At 55.7% G+C, this 9,736-nt stretch overlaps 1 protein-coding gene across 1 annotated transcript; it reads left to right on the top strand.

Moving 5' to 3' along the window:
• Positions 1–4: 4 nt before the first annotated feature.
• LOC141975162 (C-type lectin domain family 10 member A-like) lies at positions 5–9,485 on the top strand. Its single transcript, XM_074935360.1, has 9 exons — positions 5–275; positions 2,246–2,371; positions 2,925–2,987; positions 5,183–5,245; positions 5,469–5,531; positions 6,470–6,559; positions 7,424–7,569; positions 7,685–7,791; positions 9,120–9,485. The coding sequence occupies exons 1-9, from the start codon at positions 185–187 to the stop codon at positions 9,265–9,267; spliced, it is 897 nt and encodes a 298-aa protein (XP_074791461.1). The 5' UTR covers positions 5–184; the 3' UTR covers positions 9,268–9,485.
• The last annotated feature ends 251 nt before the right edge of the window (positions 9,486–9,736 follow it).

Here is a 9,736-nt window from a genome sequence, read left to right as displayed (position 1 = left end):
AACACTGATTGTACGAAGGTTCCCAGCCGCTGGGGGAGACGTGACAGGGACACGGATCTCTGCAGTTCTGAAGAGGGGAAGGGTGACTGGGTGCATGTGTTTCCTTTTCAGGGAAAGCTGCTCAGAGGCTCTGCGGCTATAAAACCCACCGGCGCAGAGTCGGGAAAGGGAGAAGCTTGGAGCGATGGCTTTCGACCGCATTTACCAGAAGTGTGAAGAGTCTGACCGAGTGGAGCTCAAGGAACAAGAGGCAGAAATGGCAGCTGGAAGAGCAGGTAACACCCAGGCTGCAATAGTGAGAGATCCCACCGTCGGTTCCTCCCAATCAGCTGACTCCTTAATAAGAGGCCCCGATCCCGCAGCTCTCACACACCACTGAAACCAAGGGCTGGGCGGTTTGAGGGAGCTCTGCGGAATCGGGCCCGACATACAGAGCTGTGCAGTGCTCACCCGTGAAGGGGCCCCTGTTCTCCGGAAGGGGATGGGGTGGGAACTGAGCAGGTTTCTACTCTGGGATGTGGCTTTTCAGACATCGCAGCCGGAGGGCGCTGGACAGAACCAGGCTGGACTTCCCAACTTGGTTCAGCAGCATTTTGTCAGATGTTTGTGTTTGGTGCTTTGGTAGTACAGCAACGAGGGATCTAAAAGCAGACAGACAGATAGATAGATAGTCTTGTAACTGTATTGGTCCCAGGATGTGTGAGAGACAAGGCGGGTGGGGTAATATCTTTTCTTGGACCAATTTCTCTTGGTGGACGGGACAAGCTTTTGAGCTTCACAGAGCTCATCTTCAGGTCTGGGGAAGGTGAACAGAGTGTCCAAGAGTTCAGTCTGATCACCATCTAGTTTTATTCTTTCAGTGCTAAAAATTGTAACTGAACTTCATTGAGATCTGTCTATCTAGACAGATTAGATTACCTGACGGTTATTGTTTTGTTTGTACTTTTAGTAGCATGGGGGGATCTGTGTCTCCTGCGGGATTTGCGGGATCTAAGGTTTTTACGGGTGGGAGCGGGATAAAAACACAAGTAACAATGCGGGAGCGGGTGGGCCTGCGTATTGCAGAGCAGGACTAGAGCGGGATTAAAATAATTGTCCCATGCAGGGCTCTCATACACATCCCAGGTGGTGCCATCAGCAGCCTTGTCCCCAGTGCCTTTCCTAGGCCCAGAGGTACATGTCCTGCCCGCTGCATTTCAGCTCCGGAGTCCTGCTGACCAGGCAGCATGCCCCGGGTTGTGCAATGGGAAGGTGTCGCGTGCTTCCTGGGTAGAAACAATTCTGCATTTACAGCAGATTTTCAGCTCTTTTCTTCCTCTTTTTTATTTTCATGCCTGGGAAGCGAAGGGGGGTGATGGGTGGGATGGGGCTGATGTGGGGGTTGGGGACATAGCTGCTTCCTTCCCCTCTCCAGCCCCCCGCTGACAGGAGCACAGTGGGCTGAGGCTGGGGAGTGGCTGGGGTGCACAGGGCACTGTGCAGGGAACACCCTTCCGAGCCAACGGCTGGTCCCTGCCTGTAGGAGGCTACAGCAGAGGGGACAGCGGCACAGAGCTGGGGGCAGCCTCGCTGGCTGGGGGTCTTCATAACGCATGAGTCTTTGGCACGATGGGGAGGATTCTTGGGGGACAGTGCTGGGGAAGCTCCAGGCACTGGGAGGGGAGGCCAGGGCAGGGGTACAGGCAGCCATCAAGAGGGGATCACAGGTCGAGCAGGGGCTGGGGCTGCGGGGGGAGATGTACACAGAGAGCTGAGCCATAGAGCCGGAAGCTGATGGTGGAAGCTAGTCAAAGGGGACAGAGGAGACAGGGGCAGGGCAGAGAGTGAAACACCTGGGAATCCTCACAGCATCTCACATGCAGCGCCCAGCCTGGTTCCCTGAAGGATCCTTGGGAAAACACAGGGGACTCCCAGGAAATGGGGTTCTCTCACTGCTAGGGTAACAGGAGTGAAGGAAGCCTGAGACGGTGGATGGACCCTAGATGTCCTGGGGATAGAGAGATTAGATAGAACAGGGATGGCTGGATGGAAATACACAAAATCATGTTCCAATTCCTATTTGATGTCCCTCCCAACCTCTGGGTGTGAATTGCCCTGCGGTGCCCAGAGGTGCCTGACCCCAGAGGCACGTCCATCACTCTGAGTTAGTGAAGGCGAATAACCGTGACTGCTGATTTCCCTCGTGCCTTCCCCATGGGGCAGGGATTGGTGCTCTAACCGCCCCATCTCTGCTGCTCCCTTCCAGGGAATGCCTGGCTGCAGTTTCCTAGGGGCCCGAAGGGGGCAGCAAAGTCCATATTCACCCTTTACGCCCTGCATGCCATATCGTTCGTGCTTTGGGCCGTGCTCCTCGCCGTGGCAATTGCAAAGTGTAAGTATCCTGGAGAGCATTTAGGACCGTGACAGAGGAACAGTCCCAGTGGAAAATCCCAGGGGTGCAATCCTAGCTCTTTTAAGTCAATGGTCAAACTCTCATTGGCTTCAACGAGGCCAAGATATCACCCCACATGTCCCTCCCATCCCCAGCCCGTGTCTCTGTTAATGGCCAGCGTGGAATGCTGCAGGGGTTGGGGTATAATCCCCCATAATGCACATAATGCATAATGAGAAAGTGACGTGACAATTCAGGAACCAGAAGGCAAAGAAAAGGGATCCAAAATTTATTATTTTTTACAAAGCTCATGATCTTTAAGCCAATCTCTTGTTTTTTTTTAACATTTGGGGTTGGCCAGACTGCGCCAGGGCAGGGGTGGCTCAGAGAGGACTGGGAGATTGTCTCCCCCAGACACGAGTGAGCAGTGGGAAGCTGGGAAATAGAAATGCAGCATTCCTCCCTGGGCCGTGACTCCAAACTGAAAACCCATCCCTACTCTGAGTCCCCCAAAACCATATAAACAACAGCTGACGTCTGTCCCTCTTTCTAGGCACAGAGATGTCCAAGGAGCTGGAGCAGATGCGGACTGATCAATCCATGCTCAGAGCCAGTGGTAACAATTCATCTTTCTCCCAGGCATCCATTTGTTTGTATTACTCTTGTTACCCCTTTGGCCCAAGGCAAAATCTGAGGCCTTGCCAGGTTTGTTCCCGTGAGGGGGGCAAACGCTGCTCACAGGCATGTCTGTTCTCACTGTGACTTGTTTAGTTTCCTGGGGTCCTGTTCTACTGAGCAGGGCAGGAACTAACAGGAGCAGCCAGGTTCCTTGCTTAGAAATCTCCACAGCTGCCCCTCCAGTGAGCTCTGTGCCTGGGGAGCTCTGTCTCTGCTTCCTCCCAGGGTCCCACTCACAGCTCCTTCATCCTTCCACCCATGCAGCTGGCAGCCGGTTTCCTAGCACCTGGGGCTGCAACCCGTGACACCTTCAGGCCGGCCCACCTCAGCTCTAACCTGCCATGCAGCCTGGTGCTTTGGGCAATCACCTCCATTGTCTGCAGCCATCTCACGGCCTACAGGGGCTTGATTGCTCCTCCCACACTTGGCACCCATTGGCTTTAATGAGGTCTGTCATTGTCTGTGGCTCCCAGACCCATGTGAGGGCAGTCAACAGCACCCTCCAGCATAACACTATTAGGTGTATTACGGTAGCATAGAAGTCCCACTCGCAGCCCAGACCCCAGTTGCGCTGGGCGCTGCACAAATACCGAACAAAACGACAGTCCCTGCTCCAAATCGCTTCCGACCTAAGTATTAGACAAGGGACAAGAGGTGGAGGCAGGCAAACAGATGCAGGAGCACAAGGGAACAGGACATGTCAAGCCTCTTATTGTTTTGGTTGCACCCCAATTCACTGATTAATGATCTCAGCCTGTTAAGCCTGAGGGAAAGACTCCTATGATCTTGAATGGTGTTTGGATCAGGCTTTATTTAGCTAAGAGCCTGTCTGCAGCAGGGAAATGTACACCCTGGTAGCTCACAAACCCATGAATGTTATGGCCAGAAGAGACTGTTCGGAGCATCTGTTCTGACCTCCTGCAGAACCCAGGCCAGAGGAGGCCACCCAGCGATTCCATATTGGGTGGTGGAGTATACCAGTGCTTTACGGGAGAGAGGCCCAATCTGTTAAAAGCTCTGAGTGACGGAAAATCTGCCCCGTCGCTGAGACTTTGCCCTGATGGTTAAAAGGTGATGCAAACCCGTTCATGTAGACGTGCTTCCTTGGTGCAAAGCAGGAGTCACTCCAGTGGGTCTCACGCTGGTGAATTACAAAAGGGAATGTCAGTGTGCAAGCCCCGTGCTGTGTGTCGACACTAGAGATTTGCACCAGGACATGGAGACACTAGTGCAAATTTCCCTAGGCTAGAGGGCTGGTCAGTTCTCTTGCTGTTGTTTGGACAGCATAGAGGTGACGGAAGGCACTCTGGGCCTCCATGCTGTTCTGCCCTGAGCCAAAGCTGCGCATTATGAGTTAGGATGCCGGTGAGGGACGCGTCTCTGACACCGTCCAGCTGTCGTGTTTTAGGTCTCCCATCCAGCTTTCCGCCGGTCAAAGTCGAAGAGAGTCTCTCAGGGAAGTTGGCAGGACTTCGGAGCAGATGACCATGCCGCCTGAGAGAGGATTGGGCGACCGTCTAGTCGAGCAGGACCTGATTCGTTAGAAAGCAGATCCCTTCATTCGACCTGCATCCCAGGCATTTGATGCTTTCGATCGTTTGAAGACGCTTCGCCTGAATGGCGCCCAATTTCTTGCCAATCTTGACGGTGCTGGGCCACAATTCAGTCCCAGAGGCCCAGATACTGAGCACCGCAGCTCTGCAGAGCCTCAGCTTCATCTCTCGACTTTTCAGGGCGTTCCGCTTGCAAAGGGTGTTCTTGACGAGGTGCCCCATTACTCACTAGTCTAGGGGGGACCCTAACTAATCCCACTAACTGGCTCTCCCCTAGGCAGGGCTGGCCGACGTCCGTGGGTCTGGGGGAATGAGCACAGGGCAGGGAGTCAGGGGGCCCTGAGTTCTAACCTTGCCTCACTGCCTGGCCTGGGGCAATTCACTCCCATCTGGAGCCTTAATGACTATCAGGGCCTGGGGGGTTAAAGCAAATCCACCCGCATGCAGCCTCCTCTGGGGAAGGAAACCAGCCCTGGGCGGCCCTCATAGACCCGCTCTGCTTGGGAACATGGCCCTGCCCCACGTGACCAGTGCAGGGGAGAAAGACGGTTCCCAGCTCACCGGGCTCTGTCTCTTCCAGGCTCCAAGATGGCGAAGCAACTGGGGATGCTTCATTTCAATCAATCTGCCATGCACAGCACTGGTACGTACCAGAGTCCTCACGATCCACAGCCCGACGTCCCCTCTCTGACTCCCCTGCACCTCTCATCTCACCCCTTTGGCCTTCCTCCCTCCTCCTCCTCCTCCTCACAATCCCCTCCCTACCCCATTCCCCATTCCTGACCAATCTCCACCTCTCCCCACTCCCACTCAGCCCCGGTCCCCGAGACTCCCCAGGAGTGTGATGGGCTCTGTTTGTCTCTCAGGGGAGGAGCTGGCCAAGGAGCTGAAGAGGCTGCAGTCGGACCAGGCCACGCTGAGAGAGGAAGGTGAGGGCAGGCGGGGGTGTGGAGCAGGGCTCAGGCGGAGGAAGGCCGGGGTGGGGGAACAGCAGCAGGAAGCTGAGATGGGGCTGGAGAATCCCAGCCCTGGGTGGCCATGGCAAGCTGGGATCCCCCCCACACCGGATCCAGCCTGAATGAGCGGCTTTTGTGATTCGTTCCCTGAGTTGGAGGCACCGAGGCAGGAAACTCAGGGCCAAGCCCCAACCTTGCGGACCCCAGTGGGGACGCAGCCAATACCGCCAGAGCCTGCACTCTGGGCTCTGTGTGCACCAGGGGCCCCATTCTGAATGGGGGAAAGTCGATTAACCCTTTAGTGCCAGGGATTCCCAGTCTGGGCTTCAGGGAACTCTTTGGGCTGGGCTGCTCCAGAGAGGCTGTTTCTTGCGCCCCAGAATCATTTGGGGAAAAGCTGGGAGGAGATGGGGCTGAGGGGAGGCAGGTAGATTCAAGGGCGTGGCAGAAAGAGGAGGGCCAGGTGTAATAAGCATGGGGTGTTGGGGAGCCAAGGGTAGGGAACTGGGGGGCAGGGCAGAGGGGGGAGAGGCAGGGCTCCTGCTGGGGTTTGGGGAAAGAGAGAGACCAGGATTGAGCTGAATAAATTTGACCCTGGTGAAAGGTGGGCTTCTGCTGGAGTGTTCGGCCAGGTCTCGAGTCCCTAATGACTGTATCGGACCAACTGTAACAAGCTTGGTGCCTCTCGCTGCTGAGAAAGGGGCCCCATTTCAGTGTCACAGCCAGGCCCCAAATCCCGGTGCTTACGGTCTGTACACAGACACGCCAGGCCGAGCTGCACACACCCGCGGCTCTGGCTAACTTCTGGTCGCTTTGGACGCACAGAACATGGTGAGCGCCACTCGAGGCTCCCAAACTATTTAAAGGGATGGGACCCCATTCCCATACATGACGGCGTGTTCTGTTTCCAGTGTCCAGGGATCTGGCCAAAGCGAAACATGACAGAGATGACATCAGGGCCGAGACCTACAAGATCCTGGATGCCGCACAGAAAGGGAACGGTGAGATACATGCCAGCCTTGGCTCGCTTTTCGTGGCAGGGGGACCGTTTTCTGTTCTGCGTCTGTACAGCGCCTGGCACAACGGGGCCTGATTGGGGGGGCTACGGCAGTATAGATAATAATACTGAATAACTCTCAGCCCCTCGCGAACATTGGGGGGCCTTCATATTCGTTGAAGCCGTAGGCAATGAGGAGTCTGGAGGGGGCAGTCTTCCCTCGCAGTCAGTGCTGAGCGCAATCCCCCACTGCGGTCCTACGGGGCGCTCTTCCCTCGGCGTTGTATGAAGGATTGTGCTGAAAGAGTCAGTTTAATGTTTTCAGCAGCGTATTAAGCAAAGTCTCTATTGTATCTACCCATCCATCTCTCTCTTCTCGATAGCTAAGTGTCTAAAAACCTGCTGGCAAGCTGAGAGAGTAAATAGTGATCTGTTCCATCAGGAAGTGACTCAGAATTTCCTCCACATTTAGAGGAAGCATAAAATGGGTGAATAATATTCTCCCAGGTTTCAGAGTAACAGCCGTGTTAGTCTGTATTTGCAAAAAGAAAAGGAGTACTTGTGGCACCTTAGAGACTAACCAATTTATTTGAGCATGAGCTTTCGTGAGCTACAGCTCACTGATCAAATAAATTGGTTAGTTTCTAAGGTGCCACAAGTACTCCTTTTCTTTTGGCAAATATTCTCCCAGTGACCTTACAGCTATGCCCTTGCTGAAATGCTTTCCTGGGGCAGGGCCTGCTTGAAGGAAGCTCCCGCGGTACCTGGCAGCTGCTGAAGGCATTCGCTGGGTTTATCCAGGGTGGGGAGCCCCTCCCGCCCACACCTCCCGAGTCACGTGCTGGCTCTGCTGTGTTCTCTCCGGCAGGCACTTCCCAGTGCCAGCCTGGCTGGGAGCAGTACCGAGGGAGGTGCTACCTTTTCTCCTCGGCTGCCCAGGGCTGGCAGGTGGCCAGAAGGACCTGTTTGAGCCAGACTGCCGATCTGGTGGTGATCAACGATCAAACGGAGCAGGTACGACCCTCCGGCCCCCTCCTCGGGTAAAATGCACCCATGCAGAGGGCCGCCATGAGGCCTAGCTTATGCTCCAGGTCTAACCACCCAATCCTCTGTGCTGTCCCCTCTCTAGAATTACTTGGCCATTAAAGCTGATTCTGTTCGTCACTGGATCGGCTTCACAGACCAAGGGACTGAAGGTGTCTGGCACTGGGTGGACAATACCCCTGCGGCATTTACGTAAGCATGGGACGATCCTCTGCTCTCCCCTTCCTGCCCCTGGCCTTCCCCAGCTGCCCCTGCTCCTGCAGGCGCTTTCCACCTCAGTAGCTCCAAGGCTGAGGCCTGGGGCAGCACCACTCAGGTTTGATTTCATGCCCTGACGACTGACCAACTCGAGCCTTTATCAGTCCCCCGCAGGTCACTGGTTCGAATCGGGCCCAGGTCTGTAGCGACTACATGGTGTTGCTGCTGGGTGCCCTCTGTATGAAACGAGCTTGCTGGGTCTCAGCCCAGTTCCCAGTGGGAAAAGCATCCACAGATCGCAGTGGGGGCTTGTCGGCCATCACAGCCGAGGGGCCAAGGACTGAATGGGCCAAGGGGACGGAGCGCCCCTCTCAGCCTACAGAAGGGTCTCTCCAAGGCAGGGCAGGTCTGAGCCACCATGGCAAGGAGAAGTTTGTGCTGCCATAGCCTGGGCAGGTGGCAGCTTCAACCACTGATAAGGTGACATCCTCCACTGCATGGGTGTGAACTGAGGGCCTGTAACAGTAACGTCCTTGCCCAGTGGTTAGAGCCCTGCTCTGGGACTCAGTAGTGCTGGCTTCCATTCCCGACTGTGCTGCTGGCCTGCTGGGTGGCCTTGGGCAAGTCACTGCCCCGCTCTGTGCCTCGGTTTCCCCTGCTGCAAAATGGCCAAATGATGCTTTGTAAAGTGCTTTTCTCTCCCCTGTTGAAAGGTACTATCTCCAAGCTAGGCGTTATTGAGCCAAAAGAGCAGCTCCATTAACTGGTAGCAGGTTGTTATCCTCTAGTGGGCCAGTAACGAAGCCTGCTCTGCTAGCAGGTGACACTTTCCCCAGACCTGTGTTGATCTGGATAATTCAAAATAAAAAAATCTGTCTGTTTGTGGGGGGAATTTAATGAACCCTTGAGTTTTGGGGTGAAAATGCCACAAACCCCGATTCAGGGAGAGGGCAGCCTGCCTTCCTTGGAGGCCATTTTGTTCCCTCCTTTTTCCTGAGACCCCCCTTTATGCAGCTCTGGTGCCATCAAGGGGCCATAAAGGGAACGTAATCTCCCACACACACACTTGCCCAGGGCTCAAGGGCCTGGAGAAGAGCAGAAAAGCCTCCTACGTAGGGATGGGGCTGGAGCACAGCTGGGCTTTGGCTATTTTTGGCTGCCCACAACGCCGCAGGGGCCTGAGCATAAGTTAGACCAACCCTGAGGCTGCTCTAGGTTACGTTGAGGGGGAACCCGGTTACCAGATAGCACATAGATGGGAGCATCTCAGCCAGAACCGGTGGCCCAACGGCTTGAGGGCTCTTCTCTTCCTTCCCTTTCAGGTTTTGGGCCACAGGGGAGCCCAATAACAGGTACAGTTTTCACATCAGAGATGAGGACTGCGCCCACCTGCACGAGGACGGCCGGTGGAACGACGAGCCCTGCAACTTGCACTACAGGTGGATCTGCGAAAAAGCTGCTTCTGTCTAAATGGCCAGAGTCCCGCCCTTGCTCTGAGCACTGGCTGAAATGTACCCCGGCCCATGAGGCCTGAGAACTGTTCCAGCCCCACACCAGTCCATTAGGGTTGCCAGCTTACTCTAATAGCACAAAACTGAACTCCCTTGCCCTGCCCCAGCCCTAAGGCCCCACTCACACCATCCCCCCCTCCCTCCATTGCTCACTCTCCCCCATGCTCACTCACTTTCACCGGGCTGGGGCAGGGGGCTGGGGTGCAGGAGGGGGTGAGGGCTCCGGCTGAGGGTGCAGGCTCCAGGCTGGGGCCGAGGTATTCAGAAAGCGGGAGGGGCCTCAGGGCTGGGGCAGAGGGTTGGAGTGCGGAAGGGGGTGCAGGCTCCGGGTGGGGGTGCGAGCTCCAGGCTGTGGCCGAGGGGGTTGGGGTTCGGGAGTGGGTGCGGGCTTCGGTTGGAGGTGTGGGCTCTGGGGTGGGGCCGGGGAT

The sequence above is a fragment of the Natator depressus genome, chromosome 20 (assembly GCF_965152275.1).
Source record: "Natator depressus isolate rNatDep1 chromosome 20, rNatDep2.hap1, whole genome shotgun sequence".
In the NCBI taxonomy this organism is placed as follows: Eukaryota; Metazoa; Chordata; order Testudines; family Cheloniidae; genus Natator; species Natator depressus.
Note: the sequence above shows the minus strand (reverse complement) of the source record. Positions and strands in the feature narration are given on the sequence as shown.

Excerpts from the sequence above, each read along its gene's own strand:
- LOC141975162 (XM_074935360.1), top strand. The coding sequence starts at position 185 with ATGGCTTTCGACCGCATTTACCAGAAGTGTGAAGAGTCTGACCGAGTG. Across the intron at positions 2,988-5,182 it reads ATCCATGCTCAGAGCCAGTG|GCTCCAAGATGGCGAAGCAA; the intron begins GTAACAATTCAT and ends TGTCTCTTCCAG. Across the intron at positions 7,792-9,119 it reads AATACCCCTGCGGCATTTAC|GTTTTGGGCCACAGGGGAGC; the intron begins GTAAGCATGGGA and ends CTTCCCTTTCAG.